General features: G+C 39.2%; 1 protein-coding gene across 8 annotated transcripts in view; it reads right to left on the reverse strand.

The window, feature by feature from the left end:
• The window catches only part of LOC140364779 (RNA-binding Raly-like protein), a 237,161-nt gene that overhangs the window by 158,247 nt on the left and 53,696 nt on the right, over positions 1–25,218 (reverse strand). The window contains exon 1 of one of the 8 annotated variants that reach the window (XM_072451138.1): positions 2,402–2,521. The exons of 4 other annotated variants lie outside the window; for them this stretch is intronic. In XM_072451138.1, coding sequence (XP_072307239.1) covers positions 2,402–2,437 — 36 coding nt within the window. In that variant the 5' untranslated portion in view covers positions 2,438–2,521. Of the gene's footprint in view, positions 1–2,401; positions 2,522–25,218 lie in introns of those variants that run through there. 3 more of the 8 variants (XM_072451137.1, XM_072451136.1, XM_072451133.1) reach the window with 3 other exon arrangements.

Raw genomic sequence — 25,218 nt, forward strand, 5'->3', positions numbered from 1 at the left:
AAAAGTACTTTTAACTAAATATGCAAAAACACTTTATGATAACATTTAATATTCTTAATAAAGCATGCATAGCAGAAGCGTGCAGTGACTTTTATGGATGTTAAATAGACTTGGGGTGTTCATAAATATTTAGTGGATAACACAAAAGTAAAAAAAAGATTCATGCAAGGGTTGGTATTGAACCCTGCTCTCCCGCGTGTAGAGTGAATGTTTATCCTACTGAGCAGAGCCATTAGGAACTGCTGAATGGAGTATCTAATCTCACTTCATCGACCAATCCACTGCACAAACTAGCTCTCCATGTACTTCCTGTATCTCTAACTAACGTCTGATCATCAGAAACATGAACAGCGCCTCAGCTACAAACAAAGACTCGTCTCTGAAAGAGCCTTTTGTACATGTTTTTAGTGGTAGGTGAAACCACGGTACCCGGAGGAAACCTACGCAGACACAGGGAGAACATGCATCTTGCTGTGAAGCGAGGGAGCTAACCACTGCTCTACCGTGTTCATGTTAGAGAGCGGAGCATGTACGAGGCTCTGAACCCGCCACAGACTGAAAAGAAACAGGTAATAACTAAAAGACACGCTTCAGCAGCAGAAGTGAGGGGAAAACAGGCTTATTAGGAGATATTTCAGACCAATTTAAATATATTTGTGATACACTGTAATTTTTCTGTAATGTTATTGGTCAATCGCTGCTGGCCCTGATTGCCCTGACCACACACACTGATGATTAGACTTCATAATGAACAAACAGTGTGCTAATGATTCAGGCTTAGTAACTACTAAGATAAGATATAATAAGATAAGATAAGACAATCCTTTATTGTCCACACATGGGGAAATTCCATTGTTGCAACGCAGGTAGATACAGAGGTAGATACAGAGAAAAAGAACAGATAACTTATAGGAAGTTTGAAAAATACTCTCAATAGAAGATCTCTTATACATAATACTTAAACCCTAAATCCCAACCCTTAACCATTCATGAAGTTGTTACTAGGCCTGAATCATCCTTAATAAATGTTATTCACAATGAATTGCGTCTTTGTTCATGCTTTATTTAGGAGTTATTACAAAGTAGTGCCAAATTACTGGAATGTCTGCGAATAAAACAACTAAAAAAGTGTATTTTCCCCCTTTAACTGTTATTGCTAGTCATTTCTGCACATTCTGGAAGTGTAGAATGTAGTTTTATCCCTTTGTGAAGGTGATGAATGGACTTAATTCATAATGAACAAAGTCTGTTAATGATTCAGGCTTAGTAACTACTTCATTAATACCCAATCCCTAAATCCCAACCCTTGACCATTCATGAAGTTGTTACTAGGCCTGAATCATCCGTCTTTGTTCATGCTTTATTTAGGCTAATTAAGGTGTAGTTATCACAAAGTGGTGCCAAATTACTGGAATGTCTGCGAATAAAACAACTACAACTTTGGGTTGAAAAGAAAAAGTGTATTTTGCCCCTTTAACTGTTATTGCTAGTCATTTCTGCACATTCTGGAAGTGTAGAATGTAGTTTTATCCCTTTGTGAACGTAATGGTGTATATGATGATCAAATATAATAGGCATTCAAACCCATTGCATTTCGCGACTGGCACAAACGTACACTTAGATTCTGTTGTGTGATTAGAACAAACACTTTAACATCAGCCCAAGTAGACGTTAGTGGCTGTTTTGCATGCATCCTAAACACATATGGAACAGCCCCAAAAACCCATTGTGCATAGACAAATAGTGGGTGCTCAGTTTTAAAGTGTAATGTTAAAGTGAATGCCCTGACCGCTGGCTTCGCTCATTAAATACAGATATGTCATCATTAACGCTGCAAGATGCCGCTGCAGCTGGGACAAACTGTTAATGGGGGCAGATTAGAATTTGTTAACATCTTCTCTACAGGAGCAGTAAAACAAAGTCCCAACTCTTAAATAGCAGCATTAATCTACCCTTAAAAAGTGTGTGACTGTAATGAAAACAGCAGGAGTAGAAGGAAGCCACCAAACCAAACAGCAATATGTTAGTCTGGTAGGGGACATTCCATTTTATCTTGTTCTCAGTTCCGCGCAATTAGCAGTTAGCAAAAGGATATTTCTTATTTATGGGCACCCTAGTGAGCCTCGCTGCTCTCAATTGCCTGTATTGTAAGAGGATGACAGGCAATTTTTTGGCTTTCAAAGACTTGGCAAGTGCTCAGTTGAATTTGAATGACCTTCAAATTGCCGGTTTCATTTGTAGAATTAGACTCCGGAAAAAGGCAGGAATAATATCTGCGAAATGAAATCACAAATATGCTAATGCTACAAAATTCGATGCAGGTTTTGGAGTTTCCGCAGGCGACGGCAGTTTGGAGGGTGAACACTTTCAAAGGGTTGGGTAAATTTGGCTGCACTCGTACCTCCAGTGGGGTGGCACAGAAGGGTTGGGTGGACATTTGTAGCCGTGCCACGACCCTGGTGTCAGCACAAGTCTTTGCCTAGAGCTGCCGCTGGCGCCGGGAAGCGTTTCATGTGGAGGCGCTCAATGTGAGGGGTGGAGTGGACACTTTTCTGCTGGTTTTAGTAGCCTGCACTCCAAAGAAAAGAAGAATATCAGCAAAATAATCTAATAGAGATCACAGTACATTAATGAAAAGCATGAAAAGACATTCAAATTGATTTTAAATTGTAAAAAAACAGAAAAACGCAGTCATAAGAACAGCTAAACAAGACATTCTGAGCTTAGATTTAAACACCAGGGTGGAAACATCATTCACTTATTAGAAGGAAGTGAATAAGCTGCTAGAAAATGTGAAATAGGCAGATGTTCTCAGTTTTAGTTTTGTGGTGTAAAGGCTGCTCAACTTTAGCCAGGGCTTAATGACGGCAATTTTCACAGCAGTTGGGAATGTTCCAGACGTGACACAAGGCCATGTGGGTTTGGATTTTGTTTTCCATTAATAATAAAAAACCTTTTAGTAATATTTAAATTAGTTTGATGTAATTGCGACAAACAGGAATAAGAAATCGGTAAGAGACAAACACTTTTCCAAACCACTGTATATTGCATTCAAAAAATTGAGGTTCAAGAATTTGACTTGAACACTATCTTAAATGGTGGGAAAGATGTATGTATAACTCTATCAGAGATTTACTGCTTTTGAAAGAAATATCCAATTCCACTGGGTTTCAGTTTAGGTTATTTGGGCCTCAGAACTGTGAACAATCAAGTTTTTGTAATAAATGATTGTACCCGCTTCGGAAGTAGTTGTGACAAAAATACTCTCAGTTTTTGCTGTTGGTGTGGATTTTTTATTGACCTTTTTATTTAACCAGAAGAGTCCCAGTGAGATTCTGGTCCCAGAGGGAAAGAGCCTGTTTTTAGTGGCAGGGGAAACCGGAATACTCGATGGAAAACTACACAAACACAGGGAGAACATGCAAACTCTACACAGAAAGGCCCTGTGCGGGATCAAGAATCAATCTGCTTCAGGTCTTTTCATTCATATAAAGATAAATTCAAAACTTCATGCTTTCTACCTTTTCGACCTTTAAACTTGGCCTGGTGTCATCATCTGGAGATTGATTTATTGATTTATTGATTTATTTAATACCATCGTGTGGAACAGTCTCGGAAAATCAACATTTCAATGGAGACAAGTGGCGGACCATGATACAGTGCTTTTGTTTTAAGCTTTAGTAGTATTTCCAAGTAAAATATTATAAAAAAAATGATGTTTCGTTTGTAAGGATACCAATTACGCACAGAGAATTATAAAAACACATCTGACCAGACCTCAACAAGTACTGCATACCACAAGTTTTATTCATTTTTCATTACCGTTTTCCTTTTTTAGCAGCGGTTCATGCGAATATGGTGGAAAGTTTATCCCATTTGCACTAAATGTTTGAATAGGTTTAATGAACTTAGTTACAAGTGAACAAGTTAAACCAAAATTCATCATTTTCTGATTTAAAAACATGTTTATTTCCTGCAGCGTAGCAAGGACCTGGCTCCCCTCTCCTGCGCGGTGCATCTGTTCTGACCATACGTTAACACCGCAAGAAACACAATCAATCACAAGGGCGGAGTAACATTAATGTGTATGGGTGGGAGCAGCCAGCCAAGCTCAGTGGACCCTCGGCGCGGGCCAAGAAAAAACCTGGCCGCGGCTCTTATTTATGTGGCCATCAGCTTTCGATGGGCCGGCTTTCCTGCTTTGCTGATTCCAATGTCAATTCCATTTTCATTCATAATCCCGTTGCTTGCCAAGTGCAAAATGGATAAGAAGTTTATTCTGGTCATTCGACGCTGCTCAAACAACTTAACTGTTTCTATACAGAGACAACCTCATCAGAAACGATGCACGGAGAAGCGTTTGTTTGAAAGAAGTGAAGCTGCAGCTAATGGTTTGTGCGTAGCATTCAGTCCAGCCCAGCTCAGTTATATTACATAGACTAAAATGTACATTGTATGAGTTTTGTGTATTAAATAATGCCACAATAACTCAAGGAAAACTGTGTATTTTCTGTGTTAAAGGCCATATACTGTGCAGCTTTTGAGCATGTTATAATGTCTCATTTTGTTTCATTCACATGTGAGTGATTAAGTCTGCCTTCCTCTTTAAGTGGTAATGCAGAAGGTTTTTAAAGGAAAATGCATTCACCAAACTCATTGTGATTTTTTCTTTCACTTGGCAGAAAAACAACTTCAATGCTAACAGTCCATAATTGCAAGGTCTACTATTTTAAGCCTGACTAAAACTGGTATGAACAGAAATCTAGCCTATGATAGCTATAATCTATGTATTAATGTAAGGACAGACAAAAACCTGAATGAAGGAGGATATTGGGACCTTCAAAAGGGGTTTAATGGTTAATTACATCACCTGAAACAATCTCAGACATGTAAGAAACACTATGAACTTCGAGTGGATGAAAAACAATCATAACATGGTTGACAGCTCATATAAGTAAAAAAAAAAAAAATGTCTCTTTTAATAATTTCTTGCAGTTGATGTTTTTTTTGCATTGATGGGAGCTACATATAACCCTACAGTTCTATATGTACCCATAAATGCCTAAACTCCCTGAAATATTACCCGCAATGAGCTTCTAAGCTCTTTTCACGGGTCTCTGAGGTATTGGTCGAGTATTGCGGTCCCGGGTTAAGCTAACAAACATTAGCATGCTAATGGCGCACTTGAAAATAGCTTTTGTCTCATTTTCAACCGAATAGATGCTTTTACTATAATTAATAAAGATTCTACTTGTCCAAAAGTAGTTTGATGGTCCTACATAATTCAGGATTTTCAAGGTGGGTGTATAATGGTTAAAAAAAAGATAACTAAAAAAACCCATACATTAAATACTGTAAAAAGTGTTTAATCAATGCCGTATATAAAAAGTGATAAATTGCCACCGTGCCATTTTGCAGTTCTTTTAAAATCAGAACAGTTCGGTTAGGCTAAAAACTTCCCGCCCTGTCGGCTGTGTGATTGGCACTTGAACAGAAAGAAAAACTAATCAGTGAAAAACAGCACCAGTTCATCGGAGGAGTCTGCTGGAGACACATCCAAGAGCGATGCCCTCTGATACAACGCTCTCATCTTCATTTGCACTTGTGCCGTACCTGTGTCTCGTAGCCAGGCTAAATGTTCAAAGCTAATACACCTGCCCAGTGGAAACTTTACCCAATGCATCGGTAAGTGAAAAAAAATAATGAAAAAAGAAGCTTGTCTCGCAAACTTCAAAGTGTAGCCAACAGTTCAAAAGCTTCTTCATGCTTGTGTGACTAATCTTCAAAGTCGTGGCTGAGATTGAAGCGATAGCGCGAGCGTGTAAGGCAGGTACAAACATCCTCAGGGCGACCGCGGCAAAGAGCTGTGAGACGCGCAGAGAGAGGAGATAACGGCGCGGCTAATTGAGACAAACTCTGTCCATCAGCGAGAGAAGCAAGGAGGCCGTGGATGAGACCCGGGTAATTACAACTGCCACCCGCACCGTCAGTCACAGGAACACGCCATAACACTCTGGAGAAGACGCACATTAGGCCAAGCAAACGGACTCAGATTTGCCCATTTTTTCATGTGTTTTGAGTAGAAATGTCACGATAATTTGAGTATTCGGAAAACAGGATCATCTGAATTTTTCGGTTTGAGGTTGCACGGCAAAAGGAAAGGTTTGGGTTTTATTAATAAAAGAAAATGGCATTGAATTCAATACAGTTAAGTGACAACATAATGTGTTGTATAATCATCCATTCAGAGGATTCATTTGAATCAGAGAACAAATAATCTTTCATGACCGTGAAGTGAAGACAACAGCCACACAAGACTTAAATAAGACATATTATGCTTTTTCCTCTCCTCTGGTATTTAGTATTAAACTATAACAGACATTCATCTTTCTTTTACATTTTATTCATTGTAAATTGCAATGTTAATCTAAAATGAATAATAGTTACAGGTTCATTGACGTCCTGTTCATTACTGAAGAACTGATTCTTGGCTGTACATTGTAGCAAGCAACAGATTTTCCATTTACATGCTTTTATCGTTGGAAAATAACCAGCGAGCATTACACTACCAGTAAGTAAGGGACGTGGGTGGAGAAAGTATGTCCATTTTCTAAACACTCAGTCCTTGAATGCAGGATTACTCAAATATGCATGACTCAATTTAAAATACAACATAAAGCTAATGATGACTGTAACACCGTTAGCACAGGGTTAAATATTACACAATTTATAAATAACCTTTACTATTTTAGACATTTCAGATGCATTGTGGAAAATGCTTGCTGAGCCGAATGGTACAGATCAATCAGATGTAATTCCCTTCTAACTATCCCAAAATAGCACATTTTGCATCTGCATATCTTACTGCTCTGTAGAGCTTCTTCAGCAGTACAATGTCAATGCACACATACATGCATTGTTGATGCACATCCGTTTGAAAAGAAAAAAAAATGTGTTCAAAGGCTGTTGAAAAGAAAAATCCGGTGTGGAATTGGAATGTACAATTTCCCCCACAAGATCCAACAAACTTTCACGTCAACTCCTCAAAAGCAGTAATGAAATGTTGGCTTACCAAATTATTACTTTGTAAAGAATTACACTTTTTCTCTTACATAGAAGGCCAATTACCAATTTTAACAATAGTAGTAATAATAGTCAAATGCATTGTCTATATGACCCATCCTATTGGTGGGTTTCAGCTTCCTGTTTTCACCATTACAAATATAAAATATGTTTGCTTTAACTTGTTAATTACAATGACAATCGTCTTTAATGTCCATGAGTCTGAACCCTATGAATAATGAAAGGTAACTAAAGCGAGGAATCACAGAAACTTCACCCAGACATAATAAGAACTTGGACACTTCACCCAAAAAATGCCCTACAATATTCAATTCAAAACGTGGAACCTTCTCGCTGCGGGGCTGAGGACAACCACTACTCCACAGTGCCGCGCTGCAAACCGCTTCCTCTACAATCTTAGTATGCAAATTCTACATCTTCACAACAAGCAAATTTAGCTTCGCTTCAAGAGGCAACAAAGGAACACAGACCTTAAGTATTGACCCTTGCAAACTCAATCAGAGCAATATACACTTACGAACTGAGTGCTGCCGTTGAAAGTCAGCAATGCATTTGTTAAATTGAGACAAGCCCATTGAAGACTGTGAATTTGAAATGTGGGATGTATGCGATCGCAGGTACACGGAGGCTCTGGGCAAGTCAATGATTTTCTGTAAAGGTAGAGACTGGCAAAAGCAGACCTGGCTGTTCATTCCAATTGATTTGTATCAGTTTAACATGTGCATATCAAAGAAGCCTCTCGCAGTGGAGGGCCTCTTGTAGTGAAGGGCATGGACCCCAAAATCAAAGGAGACTTAGCAAGCGGCGCATTGAAGGTTTGGAATCTTAATAAGCTAAAGCAAGTCTGCCTGATAGTATAAACCGGGAAAGTCAATGTGGAGTGGTTTATTAGAAGTACTGGGCATAAGCAACTTGAAGTCTTGAAGTTCAGACTTTTCATAGACTTTTTACATTTTTTTTTTTTTTTCTAAATGACTTTTCCATTAACTGCCAGTAAATAGTATTGATCTAAATGTTTCATATAGGCAATTATGGGCTAGGTTTCCTTTCAATCAAGAGGTCTAGAGCCAATTATCTTTACCAAAAGCATGTGGTTTGGTCTCTCTTGTTTAAATGTAAAAAAAATAAATCAATATTTAGAGACATATTAACATATTTTGATTGGAATAAATAAAATCATCCAAAAAAAAAGGCAGCTGTCGTGTTGAGGTTCAAAACATGTTCACTATTTGTACTATACCCAGCAAGTATGCCTGGGTATTGGCAAGTACCTCACGATATACTATGTATTCAGGGTATGATAAAAGGGAATACAATACGTAACTGAATTTACGTTTTTATTGCTCTAGCTAAATGTATTGGGGTTTTATGTCCACAATGCCATTACTTTGTTGATTTATGAATAGGTCACCCTTTCAGCAGCTTGACCCTAAATGCAGTGGTGAGGTAGTTAACTTGGCAATTTATAATGAATGAACATTGTTTAAAATAGTCACTATGCAACATCTATGCAAGATCCTTTACTGTGATTATTTTAAACAAGGTATATTGTCACAATGTAAAGCCGTATCAATATTTTGAGTGCAGACCTACCAAACAACAGCCAAAAACACATTCGAATAAGGTTTTACACGGAGCAATATAATTACTGTGACACATTGCTATTAGAACTGACTTTACTACAAATGGACTTTACCACATTACCACATTTGTCATTTATTTTCTATCTCACAGTCTTTGTAGCATTATACTTCGGGAGTGTCTCAATATTTGTTAGACGACTAAGAGATTAAGATTTGTCCATATATTCACAAAATGAGCTCTCCTTTCCCCCGTCTGACGAGGGATGCAAACAAAAGACAGATAGCTCGTAATTGTGGTTAATTCTACCTATTCAAACAATGGACGAGTAATTGCAAGATGGAGACCTTAGAGGATATTGCTGGCGGGAACCAAAGGGACTCCTCATGGGAGTCTCCTCAGGCAATAAAGCTGTCTCCGTGATTGGTGAAGTGTGGAATTCTTTTTTCAACTTGCCTCTGCTGGCACATTCCATTTATCTGGCCTAGTAAGAGCAGCGGAATTGAGTTAAATGGATCAGAGAGACTGCATGCATGCTTGGCCAAGTATGTGCAGTGTCATAAGTAGATGCATCAAACTGGATAGCACAGTTGAAATTATATTGCTTGGGGAAAATGGCAAACTAAAAAGCAGAACGTGGGTGGGTTGATTTTTCAAGTTCTGATGAAGCAGAGCCAAGAAAATATGCCCGTAACACATTGGGACATTTAGACTAATAAAATGCACCATATGGCATTATGCATAAGGAAAAGCAATTTCAAAGGCTATAAAAAAGGAGCTTTCAGAAATAGGATGGATGGGAAAATAGGACAGTGGGTTGCGAGAATGGCGTTATCGGGAGAACTTGACAGGTCCCGCTCAAAACAAGTCATCAATCATAAAGAAACACAGCTGTCATGAAGAGCTTTAAATACATCGCAGAGGGTTTGCAGGAACAATGAGATCAAATACATAAATGTTGCGCTGTTTCACTGCAAGAATAGAGGATGGAGGATGAGCCTTAAGCGGTGTAAAATATATGTTTTATTGGAAAGTTACTCGTTTTGGGAATTATGTAGCACAGTCGTCCTTAACCTCTTTTGTACCGCAAAAACGGGGTTTCACACTCCGAGTCGGCCTTACCCCTAACTCAGGTACCAGACAAAACTACTATAGTAGCATATTGTTAAATGTCACAATTACACGTTCTTGTTTTGGTGGCAGTAATCCCTCATTGGTCCAGGAGTGATGCATTGTACAGGGCTGTTGGGGCAACAAAGAATATCGGCTTCAGGTGAAACAGTGTCAACAAAACAAAACAGGACAGGCTATAATCAGGAGGTCCCGCCTGGAGGGCAGGGCTTAGTCAGTACGATAGTATCCGAGTACTCAAACTAGATCCACCGATTGAGATTGACTCTTGGATGAGAGTCAAGGAGAGATACTATGGTACTTTACTTTTTCTAAAAGAGTGTCTAGATTAGTACAACTGAAGCTTTTTCTTGTTTTAATTCACTGGTTTCCAAAACTCTTCAACATTCTCAAGGATGCAGGGGAGTAATAGCCTTGTTCATATTTGATGAGGTTTGAACTATCGTTCATGTTACATAGCTTCCACTTCACAAGGACCACCGTTTAGTAATAGTGCTTTAACTCACCTGGGATTTTAGACAAAGTTACATCTAGACATGTTTGTGTATGTAAGAAGACAAAAGAAACTGTATCACAATGATTGTTGGTTGCTTGGAGTACAGACATGGAACCCCCAACCTTTTTGAGCTGCACAAATGTATTTACTCCTATTAATAATCTTTTAAAAACTTCAAAGTGGAGATCTGCTCTGTAATTTGCCTGGAAAGTTCCAAGGATTGGCATTCAACTTTTCCATCTTGCATTTGTTCAATTACAGGTGTTTTAATTGCTAAACAAATACCTTGTGAGTGAGCTCGTTTCTCCACAGATCTGGCCTCTAACTTGGCCCGGTGTTTAATGCCTCCACGGAGACAAGCAGGTGCATGAGCTCTACCAGTTACATTAATATTGTTCTAGTAAAGCACAATGTATCAGCTTAATTTCTTGGAAGGCGTTTACATGTTTCTGGGTCTGAATCTCCCCATCAGTTAATCCATGGCATAGCTTTAAACCAGGCTCAATGTAAAGAAAACAGTATGAACATTACGCTTGAATGAACTCTGAAACGCAATAAACCCTCTTCAAACCCAACACATGTAGAAATTGGAGCTACAAACTTAGCTACGAGGTGCGGCGCGTTTCACCTTTAAATAAAATCACTATTGGCAGCTGTGAGACAAATGCTACGTCGGTGTTGGTGTGACAACTAATTCTCACCGCCGAAGCGAAATCCATTTCTTATGTTGAAACGGCTCTTCCAAAAATATCTGCAAATAACAGGAATAGCAAAAACACACTGTCGGTGATACGCACAGACAGTGGAATCGTACCCGGGCGGATTAGCGGAACTGTCAAATATGAAAATAACTGGAGGTGAAGTGAACTGCTAAACCTTTGATCCAGCTCACTCCCTTTGCATCTCGTGCCTTATCGCATCATCCGCTAGCTCGTTTTTTTTTCTTTTGTTTTTTTAACTTAGAGTAGCGCGCTCTACTTGTACTTGTACAGTTTTTGTCAGATGGCATTATTAACACTGATGGAACATTGGATGGATTGTCGCATGGATAACTCGGATTCAAAACAAGCTAAGGTTAAAAACACCAGTAAACAGCTTTCCCCAAGCGAGATTGAATCCTATTAATTTGTCAAGGAGAATTAAGTCCTAATGCAAAAATAATGAGCGTTCCCAACAGTTTCCGTACGTGTTCAATTGCAACATCAAATTATGCTAGAGCGTTTGGTGCTCGTAGCTTGTGCATCTTAGGTCAAAAACAATAGCGTGATGACGACGGGTGTTTACCTCGCCACTTCAACCTGCTCCTTTAAACATCTTTTTCGCGCAAGACTAAATCCTGTTTACCGGTACTTGCCACAGAGTAACAAGTCATAATGCAAAAAATAATACGCGTTCTGAGCCATTTTCATTCATGTACAATTGCAACGTTAAATGATCTCATCCCAACGTATCGCACGCTCCTGGAAATTCTCGGATTTGCTTTCTAAACGACTTGCGATTATGGCGGGCTGCCTTGCTAGCAGAGTTGAGAGGATTAGGCCTAGGTTCTCTTCATCGCTAACCCAATAATAATATGTATGACAGGCAGCGGCCGGCTTAGTGTTTACAGCCTTGCATCTTTCAGGAAGAGCTCCCGAGTACAGCGCAGACAGGAGGACAGTCGTCACCTCTGCTCCATCTCATGCTAAAGCACAACTCGTGCCTTCTGCAGCGAAAAGCAGCAGCTAGCATTGGACCTCAGACAACTTCTATACTGCAGTGATTCTATAAAGTATAATAGTACACCCACTGATCAGATTTGCCTGTCCAATGATGGTATAATGGCATTTGTTTTTTCTTATTTTGTAAAAGAGTTAAGCTAGCCACACAGTATGTAAAATACCAGTAAGTGAATATGTATTTTCATTGGTATAAGCACAAATAGTTTGAAAAGTATCTAGTATAGTTGGTTTTGTTTAAATACACAGGACACGGAAGCAAATTGCTGCACCATATGTTTAGTTGAATATACTTAGGATTTTTTAAAACTTTGCAAAATCCCAGTGGGTTGAGCAAGCCGGTCCACAAAGTCACATTCATTATTTATAACCTATTGCTTAAAACCCAAACCCTAAGAGGATTTAAGGATATAAGTGAATTATAATAACAATGTATTATAAAGATATTTTGATATAGAACTGTATAGATCAAATAACGTAATAAACTACTCAAATAAATGTAGTCAAAACTGTTTTTAAATGTTTTGTCACTATAAATTATAGTTTGTGTCAGTTTAACATGGGGAATATTGCGGATGCTGTGGGGGATTTAAAGTACTTGAGGGTGTATTTGGACAATAGACTGGACTGGGGCAAGAACGTGGACTCTGCAGGACAATGCTCAGGTTAACCAACAAGTGCCATCATGTACTCAGTGGTCAGTTTGAGAAGCAATCTGTGCGGGAGACTTTATAAGATCTTGAAAAAGGTCTGACCCTAACCCTGGACATGTTGCAGAAGAGGATGTTGTCAGGACTAGTCTACACTTTCCCCATCACCTGCTCCACAATGTTCTGGTCAGCTGAAAGAGTTCCCGGACCAGACCAACATCACAAGATCTCTCTGGGTGGAGTCTGCATGTTCTCCCCGTGTTATCGTGGGTTCTCTCTGCTATATACACTTAAAACATTGCATCTGGTCCGTCCAATGTGAATGCTATGTCCTTAAATAAATAAATTCATAAATTCATTCAGACTCTTATTGCCACACTGCTCCAATGAGAGACACAAAATCATTCCTGCTGTCGCAATCAAACTACTCAACTCTGTAATATGCATATATATTTGTAATATGCAGTTCACAAGTAAATTGTACATGAATCTGTAAATATTTTGCAGGGGTAAAATCGTTCTTATAAGTTAAATGTTATATCAAATGTATGTTTATTCTTTTTTTTTTTCTTTCTTTTTTTACATGAGTTTAGCTGATAAAATGGCAGATTATGGCAGTATTTTATTCTCACTGTGATACTAATAATTAATTAAAAAACATTTTTGAATAACTTTAGTAATTTGGATTCTGAGCTTGATTTTTTTGGGGTGGGGCACCAACCTGAAAAAATTGGAACAACTGGCTCAAATAAATTGAGTAACAAATATAATGTTACTGTATTACTGTCACTCACATGCGCATAAACATTTATTTCCCCTCAAATGCTTGTTATGCTACCGTGTGGCTAAATTACTTTCATATGCTGCTGACAGTTTTAGCTAGGTTTTCAATTTAAACTATGAAAATATATCAAATTATTTGAAAGCAAAATCTCAACTAGTATCACCACTTGTGGCGTGTAGGCTATAGCACATACAAACTGGCTAGCATTGCATTTCTATGACCATGCACCTAAGGTCTTTTCATTGAACTTTTAAACTCATAACATAGTCTATTGCTCTTTTTTGAATTCTCCTTCTTCACCTCTCTTCTGGCCCAGGATGTGTTACGCCGCTCTTGTCTGTCTCTTCACTTAATCATCACACGTCCTTGGCTCCATGACACACATTTCTCCCCCTATCACTCCTGACAGCAGTATGGTTATTTCAAAGGATCCTGACAGTGCATCGCTAGTGCGGCTGACAGATTTTTGCTTGGCGTATGATGCTTTCTAATGAATGGCACAAACAACGCAGTGAGCACTTTGTCAAATGTGACGTGACGGCAGATGGTACGTATCAGACTTTGTCAACAGTGACCTACACTTCCTCCGTGGGCTTACCGGGGATCAGGACGAGTACGGGAATGTGTGCTTTCAGTCTGTCGGTATCGTGACCTTGAAATCAATATCACCATACATTTACAACAATGCCATATACAGGGACTTAATTCAACATTCTAAATGCACATGGCTGGGTGCCAGGCAACGGCAGGGAGAATAGAAAACGAGACAATGTGCACTATAAACTATATTCAATGTGACAACATTTCGAGATGAACATGAGGACAATATACTGTCTCATTAATAGCACTTTTGAAGTGTGCAGCGCTATAACTTTGCTCGAAATGTTCCACCGTATGGGATTCGTGCTTTGATTTGTACTTAAATGCCTCTTATTAGTGCTGCCCGGTAGTTGAGTGGTTAAGGCATCAGCACATATGCACACATAAGCCAGGTCCATGTGCAGCCAGCCGCAGTGTCATGTCTCTGACAGTTTACTGCATGACCTCCGTTCTCTCGCACCCCCCATTTCATGCTCATCTTTCCTGTCTAATAGCTAATAAAGTCTCTTATTGGTGTAAATGTTTTTATGATTTGTGTGCCGTCATATTAACTTTAACCCTTGGAAAAGAGGTCTTGATCTCAATGGTTTCACACCTGGTTAAATAAAGGTTAGTTCTCCATGAGGTGACATCACCAGGCCAAGTACGAACGCACGAGAAGGGATTAAAAGGATTTAGATACTTAAAAAAAAAAAAAAAAAAAAAACTCATGTACATGTTTAGTTTCTGTAGTTTCTTTTTCAGGAACCATGTACAGAAGCATTAATTAAAGAAAACATTAAAGAGACACTTTGTACCAGATTATAGATCTCATTTCCAGCTGCAGTCCCAGAGACATACAATACATACAAACGCTACATAGTGCACCTTTAAGTTAGCCCGTTTTATTTGGTTGTCCCCTAAAATTAACATAAATAGCTTCACCTCATAACATAAGCAATTAAAAGTTAATAGCGTCTTACGACAATTGTAATGTGACTGTTTACCATCAAAATAGTTCTTAGTGTTGTAATAGGGCGACAATTAAGGGTTATGTTAGTAGTCGACTAGTTATTTTATCAAACAATTATTTCAACTGCAGACTTTTTAAATATGATTTCCCAACTAAAGGTTTTAAATATGGTGACTGAAGATGTCTACATAGAGAATATTTATGAAATAAAGTGTGTTGATCATGAAAATCAGATGTTAATACTTTTTTACATTTTGATTTATATTTGTCCTTTGAGTGAGTTTGACCTGAAATAGGCTAATTTACGTTATGCAATAATAAAATGTACACATCAATGTAAACATAATTGAACATAAACTATAACTAATTTTCACGTGTGTAAGTTGTTTTTATAACTAAGTTGCAGTTATGGTGGTCAGAGGTAATGGGTGTCCTGTTGCATCCTTCAGGTTAAGCCACATTTTGTTTTCTTTTTTAACATTTTGATGAAAAAGACTCGGGCAGCGGCGGCAGCTGAAGCTCAATTATTCATTTGGCAGAAGACACATAATGACATTCTCCTGCAAACGACTCACCTGGGAGCGCGCTGATCAAAGGTTTCCCTCTAATAGAGCCCAGATGAAAGTGAATATGAAGACAAATACTTACTCAAATGAATTTAACCAGGATGACATGAGTACATTTTATGAATCCTGGGCTTTTTTCATTAGATGAGAATAGCTAAGTTTGAACATATTGTGTTTTCAATTTTTTGGATTTATACATAAATTGGTCATGTGCTTGGCAGGCATCCTTTTTCTATTCATTGAATTTGTCCAGGATAGTCAGGGGCATTTGTTTCAACATGGCTCTCATTAGTCTCATTTAGTTTCTCAAATAGCTGCAATACATTGCAAATTGTAGAAAAATATTCTGTTGTGGTCATCTGGCACTCTCATCCAAGAGTCATTTTCAATCTGCAGATCTAGTCTGAGAACTCCTTTATCCTACTCAGAGTAGGCCCTGCCCACTGGATGGAACCTCATGTCTGTTACAGTTTCACTTGAAACTAGTCTTCTTTGTAACCTAACAGCCTTGTAATGGGCTATCATAATCCTACTGTAAACAGGCTGTAGCTCCCCCTTCCTCGATAAGTACCTGATTAGCATCTGAATGACCAGGGCTTCTCCCGCCTTATGGCTTCAAAACACTCTTGTGTAAGTTATTGCTTAAGTTTAACCTTGAACCTCTGTTTAAAGAGGGATCCTCCTTTTTAACAAAAATGGCTTCATTAACTCTTTCAAACCATCTCTTCTCTCTGCTTACAATCTTCACCTCACTGTCCTCTTTAATCCTGAATTAGCGTGCATTCTATGTTGATAAAGTCTCCTGTGCAGTGGTTGTTTAGTCTCACCTCTTTACAACTTTCTTCACTACATTGGATATTCCGTCATATGTGCAATTACTGTGAAATTCATGTGCAATTACTGTGAAATTCATGTGCAATCCATGTGCCGTCGTGACACATATTCATGTGCAATTACTGTCGTGACACATATTCATGTGCAATTACTGTCGTGACACATATTCATGTGCAATTACTGTCGTGACACATATTCATGTGCAATTACTGTCGTGACACATATTCATGTGCAATTACTGTCGTGACACATATTCATGTGCAATTACTGTCGTGATCACATGCAATGGTATTTATGTATTTATTTATTTATTTTTAGGCCCGAGCGCCACAAGCTGGCGAGAGGCCTATTAATCTCGTAAGGCCGTGCGAAGCACGGCTGCGAAAGTGCGCACGTAGTGCGCACGAAATCGAGCGCGAAGCGCTCGCCCACTTCCAAACACTCACTAACGCACTCCTCCACTCATGCACGCCCCGTGCATACTAATTAGTAGTAGGAAAATGGAACATTACCGTTGTAAACGGGCGAAGCCCGTGCAAAAGTGCGCACTAAACGAGCACTTTACATTGAGATGACGACCGCTTCGGTCGTCATCCCCATATAAAGCACTCATTTGCGCTAAGTAGCTCACGAATACGTTCCCCATCTCTTGCATGTTCCGTGCATATAAGCATGTAATGCAAAAATTGAACATTATTACTGTATAGAGGGCCAAAAACACAAAGTGGGCAGAGCCCACTCAAAATTAACAAAAGTACCCGTCAGTGACCAGGGACCCACACCATGAGGTAGGAAAGCGCGAGCGCTTTCCGAAAATGTATAGTTTATGATATTTGAAAAATGGGAAACATTGTTTTCGCATCGGAATATTATTAGGCCCGAGCCCCAGCAGGGCGGATGGCCTATTGCTCCCGCAACGCTGCCGAAGGCAGAGTTGCAACTGTCTGACCAAACATGCGGGCGCAGCCCGCATGTTTGGTACCCCGTCGCCCCTGGCAAGTACAGTGAACTAGCCCATGCCGAAGGCATGGATCATGCATACTTACTCCTGCTATGACAGAAAAAGTCAACAATGAGTGAATGGGCGTAGCCCATTCACTCATTGTTGACAACAGAAGCGCGAAGCATTCCTCCAAAAACCCTCCTGGCATCGTCCTGTACGCGAGAATCCATGCCGCAGGCATGGGCCATGCTTGTATCTGCTCAAATCAATGGAAGTCTATGGGGAGTGGGCGGGGCATCCCGACGGAATAGGGAGTGACGAACTCCTCCTAGGGCGTTTTGCCCACCGACTTCAAAATCGGCGGACGTCCTCTGGACAAGTGGGGCATCTCAAGTTATCCAATTTTTTGAGATACCTTTTACGGTCTGTGTGCGGCGCAGCCGCAAAGTTGGACAACTTATTTTGGGATATTGCAGATCTAAAAATTGTTCCCATTTGATCAAAACAAGTCCGATTAGGACCAAATTTGAATCAGTTGTTCAACTTTCTAGTTTGGACCAGTTTATGATGACAAAATTGAAATGGGCGCGATAGCGCCCCCTACAGAGTGACCTTTAAATTAACATTGAAGGTCAAAAATTAGTTTTACCAAAATTTTCTAAACTTTACCCAAAATTCTATTTTGGCGTCACGATCAAAAAAGCCAATCAGACAAATGCCTTAATTTTTACGGCGTAGTCGTAGCGATGACATAAACCTCCCATGTTATCCCAATGGGAAAACCGCTAAATCTCTCGAAAATCCACATTTTTCTGTTTCACACTTTAACGAACTCCTCCTAGTGCGTTTTGCCCACCGACCTCAAAATCGGTGTACGTCCTCTAGACAAGTGGGGCATCTAAAGTTATCCAAATTTTAAGGATAGCTTTTACGGTCTCTGTGCGACGGAGCTGCAAACGTTTCCCAGAATTCTGACTATTTGGCCTTCAGAGTGGCCTATAAACAATAGAGTTTTTCCAAATGACATGATATTTTGAACAAAATTCTAATTTGCCATCCTGATCATAAAAGTATGAGAGCCAAAGTCATATTTTGTACGGCGTAACCGTAGCGATGACAGAAACATCCCATGTTATCCTTATGGGAAAATCGTAGAATCGCTCAAATCACCACATTTTTACGCTTCATACTTTAACGAACTCCTCCTAGGGCGATTGTCCGATCAAGTTCATATTTGGAGAATATCATCTACACAAGCGGGCCATCAAAACTTACCCATATTTTGATTCTAAGTGCTACGGTCTCTGTGTGGCGGACCCGCAAATATATGTCAGAAATGGGAAAACAGCGAAATCTCTGAAATGTTCACATTTACGCTTCAGACTTTAACAAACACCTCTAAGGGCAATAGCTCGATCAAGCTCATATTTGGGGAAAATCATCTACACAAGCGGGGCATCAAAACTTATCCATATTTTTATTCCAAGTGTCACGGTCTCTGTGTGGCGGACCCGCACATTTGACCGACACTTGTGTTCATTTGCACTGGATTGGCCATGTCCAATGTCTGTCAAGTTCTTTTTTAATTCAACACACAATAAGGGCGCCATCTTTATCAAGTCGAAAGCGCAGAGTCGGAAGGCCGGCGGCCCGCGAGGGCCGTTGGATGCCGCTTGCGGCTTTAATTCTTTCTTCTTTCTTTCTTTCTTCTCTGGACCAACCCCCCTATTTTTCACCCAGTGAACATTGACGAAAAGTCAAAAAAATTTGCACACCTCTAAAAATCGTGCCTCTCTACCTTCTGGCTATTTCCCTTTTCTAAAATAAAAAAATGGCGCGTCAGCGCCCCCAAATGTACCAAAAATGCATTGAGAGATGGGAAATGACCCCAAAAAAAAATGATCGTAGAATCATGAAATTTGGCGCAGAGGTAGATGGTGACAAGAGAAGTAAAAAATATTATTACGGCAACGCCGTCCGCCCAACCAAATGTCGGCCATATTGCTTCAAAAATGGCTAAACATGACTTCGGAGTTTTTCCAAACGTCGTACTTTTACGAACTCCTCCCAGGGCGTTGGCCCTAAAAAGCTGAAATTTGGTGAAAATGCTACTGAGGAGTGGGACATCAAAAGTTGTCCAAATTACATTGATACCTGTCACGGTCTCTGTGCGGCGAAGCCGCAAACTGTAGCAAGAATTTCAGAAATCTCCCAAATTTAACATTTCTGCCGTTTGCGCAGATAAAGTCCGAATTGCGTCAAATTAGAATCAGTTGTTAAACTCTTTGCCCTAAACCTACTTGAGGTGAAATAAATTAATTTGGAGCCACAGCGCCCCCTACAGATTTTATATGGAGGTTAAATATTTAGTTTTGCGAAATTATATGAAATTTGACACACAACTCAATTTTGGCATCCCCATCAAAAAAGTCAATGAGACCCATGTCATAATTGTTATGGCTTTGCCGTAACGATGACCGAAACCTTCCATGTTATTCCAATGGGGAAATCGCCAGAACATGTTTACACTTTAGACTTTCACAAACTCCTCTTAAGGCGTTAGACATTAACCTGAAATTTGGTGAGACTCATCTTCAGGGGTGGACCATCAAAAGTTATCCACATTTTTATTCAAAGAGTCACGGTGTCTGTGCGGCAAAGCCGCACATTTTGCCAAGAATTCAAAATAAAATTGCTTTTTGATGGTAAAACAAAGGGGAGAAGATGTGACAGCGTCACAGATTCTGCAGTAGGCGTAATAAAAGGACAATTGGGGCGCGTTAGCGCCCCCTCCTCTTGCGGCGTGGCGGCGGCGTGGCGAGGGCCGATCATTGCCGCTTGCGGCTATATTTATCTTTATTATTTTTCCCCTCCATCCCTTGTTGGGAAATGGGAGGTTTTGTCTATGGGAGTTTTTTGTTTATAGGAGATCTTCTACTGAGAGTGTTTTTCAAACTTCCTATAAGTGATCTGTTCTTCTGTATCTACCTCTGTATCTACCTGCGTTGCATCAATGAAATTTCCACATGTGGGACAATAAAGGAATATCTTATCTTATCTTATCTTATAGAATACACTACATTGTTCAGTTTTTGTGTAGGAATCTTGTCCTTAGGCTGAAGCAGACCAGGTCATTCTACAAAGGAAACCTCCTGGACCAATGTGGGATCACGCCGACTACAATGTAAAGGACACTGTCTAGAACTAGAAGACATTGAAGTCAGGTCTATAATGTGTATATAGCTCTATATAAATGGTGGCATTAAACAAATATCAATACCGTATTTATAGAGGTACAGATATTTGTGCAAAAATATGAATACTTTATTTCAATTTTTTCAATTTATTGTTTTAAGATTTTCTGCAAATAGATTTACTTTTTATATTAGTTCAAGCTGTGTTGGAGGGAAATAATCATAGTCAATGTAGACATCATTTATAGTAGAGGAGATTGTATACATTTTTATCGGAGCAATATCAGAGTACTTGCCATAGAATTACTTATTATTAATTAAAAAAAACATATTCCCCATTACTAGTCTTATCTGGCCACTCTAGCCTCAGGAAATGTCTTCTGTTCCGGTTAACTAAACCACATTATGTATTGGTTTGCGGAAAAGCTTTTACAATGGTATTGAAATAGAATCCACTGATTACATTGACATACCTGATCGAATACATTTATGCTTCACCATGAAATACTGAACCTTCAGATTTCAATTTTGAAAAAAAATGTGTATCAGTCTTTTAAAAGACTGCTCTAAATTTAACTGCAATGTCTCTTCTGCAAAAACGTAATCGCTGCACCTGTCGTCTGCATGAAAAACTCCCGCACAATCTCAGCTGAAAGCACTAAGCTATCACTTCCCGCTATGTTTCAGCAATATTTCAGCAATATTTCAAAATGGCTGATAAAATACTGCCATATCAATACACACACACAATTCAATTCCCATAAGTTCATTTAAGCATTGACTCGCATTGACTCATAATGACATCGCACCCGCCCGCCCCACCTGTCTGCAGCATGATGTAATGTTTCCGCGTCAGCTCTTGGTTTATTGACTGTAGTTGGAGGAAAGCCAGAGTATTGATTTTACAGCTGTGGTTAGAGTCGCAGCAGAAATATAAGGAACAAATAAAAGTACATATTGAGCCTGCAGCTGGATACATAACATAACCGGGTACACTTTGTACATCTGCTTTTCAGGATGTATTTTGTTCTGAAATGAGTTTACAGTTGGAGTAAATATAGAATAACTTAAACCTATTGATTTTGTATGAAATTTTATTAAGGTCCTTTCAGGTTTTCTTTCTAACTTAGAATTAGTATTAGATGTTTTCTACCTCTCTGGAGGAATGGTGGACGAAGTAGGTATTTGAATCCTGCAAACTAGTTCCAAGGTGTCACAAACCCTTTTGCACATCACTAGTATTCACATGCATGGTTTTTTGGCACGTGCACAGCTTTAAAACTACTTTTTCAGACACGTGGACCACAAACCACCGTCAATACAATCTCAACCAAAAACACTACACCAATCAATCGAATCAATCAATCAATCAATCAATTAATCAAATCAATCAAACTTATTTGTCCCAGAGGAGCAATTTAAGCACAAATCCAATGACAATGACAATAGAAAAGCTCAATAAAGGTCTTGTTAAGCTTATTACTAATTTGGGGGGGGGGCACAATTTACTAATTTGGAACAGAAAAGGTGTGTACTTCAGTACTTCAGCTTTAAAATAATGTAATGAATGTAAGATCACATCATTTAGTATTTCAATGTCAACCAAATCCCGTTGTTACTACAATCTAAATGTGCTCACCACTCGTTCATAGACAGTACTTACGCCTCTAATCAAAATACAACTCTTCAAACTTTGTTTTTCTTTTCCTTTTAATGAGGAAACCACTACAACATCGTTAAAACTCAAATCTGGTTCAAACAGAGCTGTGTTAAATAAGACATTTCAGTTTTGTCGCTTTAATTCAAACGGAGGAAAGCAATCAATCTAATTACATTTTTGCATGATAATGTGATAACGAGCTATATTCTATGCCACGAAAGAGAAGAATATTAATGCTCATTTCAACGTAGCAGCTAGCGTCCGATGGTGCCATGTTCATCAAAACCCAACTGTGTCTCCAGATGCTCTATTCTTTACCCGCTGCCTGCAATCAATCTGAGGGGTGACGTGTCTGCTCATTTGTGCTGCTGGGTCATGCTTACTATGCGGTGTATGGTGCAGACACAAATCTCTGGTTGCTAGCATACTGAATTCCCTTTGAACAACACAAACTGCGGTGGCTGGTACTGTGCAGTTCACCGCTTTGATAAGTGCTCCAGCGCTGTGTCGGCGTTATTAGAAGTCAAGCTAATATTGATGCAGGGGCCCATTTTGTTCACAGTATATGGTTTGGAAGGCACTATGAAGAATAAATGTCTTTAAAATAGACACTTGTTGGGGAGAGAAGCACATAGTTTAAGCTTAGTTGTACCTGTGACCCATGAGAGCCTCGATAATGCAATTTAGCTTTCTCAAGTGGCCAGATCCAGTTGGGTGGACGTTTTTTTTTTGTAAATGAGCACCTGGAAACAGCCAGTGTCATTATTGGTTGATAACTTAAACGTCTGATTTATACTAGACAACAACGCAGTTCAGAGGTGCGTATTTGACCAACACAAAAAAATAAAACAATAAAAACAGAATGGTAAATGTCTATTTACCTGCAAACGGCTCCGGACTGTGGCGTATGGATTCTTTCACTCTCCTGCGCCGAGGTCAGTGTAACCCCACACTTTGATTATAATGACTCCTTTCAGGGCCCATGTGCACCCACGAACTGCACCCATGAACTGCACCCACGAACTGCACCCACGAACTGCACCCACGAACTGCACCCAACTCGCATTTGATATATTGAAATTCTGTGTATGTTTCAGTAATCTGTAGTTCAATCTCACGCAATGTCAAAATACCCCAATGTCAGCAATGGTTAATCCCTTAGTTCTTCCGCCCTCTACTGCTACTTTGTGCACACACATTTCATGGATTTCCTTTCATTTTCTAGAAAAATAAATACATAAATAATAATACAAATACTAAAACATTAAATCCAATGGTGTTTGAACATGATGAAGTCCCACAAAATAATAATGAAGCTCAGTATCAATGTGGATTACAGCATTTGTGCAACACTGAAATAATCCTGAGAACCATAGCTGATGCTTGATATGCAGTAGCGCAATGTTGTTGCAGTTTAAAGTCTATACATTTATGAATCTGTATTCGTTATATGTTAGTTCTCGGTTGCTATTAATGCACATATGACTACATACAGTAAACATAGCGTGCCCGATAGAAGTCGAGTATGAATTCATCCTCCGACAACAGGTGGAGAGACGCACTTGACTGCACATACACAACCACTCATTTTATTATGGCTTTTAATGTCTCACTGTAAGATGCAACTGATTAAACTGCACTTAACCAAAGTTCATCTCTCAAGTGAACGTCAAATCCAAGAGTGCTAGAGCTTCAGAGGTCACCATAATGAGAGCGAGTCAAGGAAGCCACGGCAAGTTAGTCGTTCATGTTTTTTAACAAGCAAAGCTGCATATTCAGCCCATCTTTTCTCTATATATGGAGCTTTCGTGCCGCTAGATAGTAAAAAGCTTCAGATAGCTCCTAAATCTGTGATAGAAAGTCATGAAATATTTATGCCACAAAACAACGGGATGTGCAATTATCATCAAACACAAGAGTACACAATGGCTGCAATCAAGCCACTTCTTTCTCTGTCGCTCAGGCCGAGGAAAGGTTGAGATCTCCTCCTACTCCAGCTAATTTCTATACTGACCTTTTTCGGCTGATGTCTTTAACGGCGGCAAAGTTTCTTCACACTCGGAAATTCAAAATAGATTCGGAACTTGGATGATGTTTGATTTTGACAAGCTGGCGAAAGCTTTTGCACCAACCTTCGTTTCAGTTGGCGTAGCTGCTTCTCGATAGGTTGTGTTCACGACTTTTTGACATTTTGTGATGATATTAGACGGAGGGCAAGTGCTTCAGTCGCTATAAGGGCAGTTCTCTACTTTTTTAAAGAAGCTAACACAAATTTAAACCCTAGAAATGTTGAACCAAATTATTATTCGTTAGCGATTTGGTCCATAAATGTATGTATTTGAATAATGGCGCCACTTTGAAAAACTATTGTGAGAAAATTATTGCACATTTGTTCATTTGTGTTGAAAGAAAAGATGTGAACGTTGTGCCCATTTTTGTTTCATGTTGATAGGCTTAGTAATTCAGAAATATTACCATAAACTGTTAAAATGCCTACAATTCCTATGGATAACAGATTAATTTCTTTAACGGAACTGTTCACATTTCCCCATATTACAAGCTAAACATTGACTTTCAAATCTCTATGTAATGGTTGAGCGGGGACACTGTGCCATATTCTTCTTGGAACGTCTTAGTTTGATGTGCATGATGCTCAATGGTTGATGAAACATTATAGCAAGTCCAATTGTTGAAAAATCATGAATTCAATGCATCTGCCATGAATGGATAAAATCTCTTCCAAAGAACTTATTACAGCCCAACAACACAACATAATGTCCCTCTTGCGACACCGAATGATTCACAGAAATCTCTCCCTGGCCTCTATACAATTTGTTGTTGAAATGAGCAGTCGTAAATGCAAGCTGTTACATAAAGAGCCATTTCTAATCAATGACAGTGAGTAGAATATATTCATATTGTGGCAAATAGATTCATACTCTTTCCTCTCAACAAAACGTTTCTGGGTTTGATTCCCGGATTAATAAAATGCTAAATTAGCGACTCTGTCACTTTCTGTAGAGCTA

The sequence above is a fragment of the Eucyclogobius newberryi genome, unplaced genomic scaffold, assembly GCF_026437365.1.
Source record: "Eucyclogobius newberryi isolate DKJ021-1_F unplaced genomic scaffold, fEucNew1.0.hap1 SCAF_18, whole genome shotgun sequence".
NCBI lineage: Eukaryota > Metazoa > Chordata > Actinopteri > Gobiiformes > Gobiidae > Eucyclogobius > Eucyclogobius newberryi.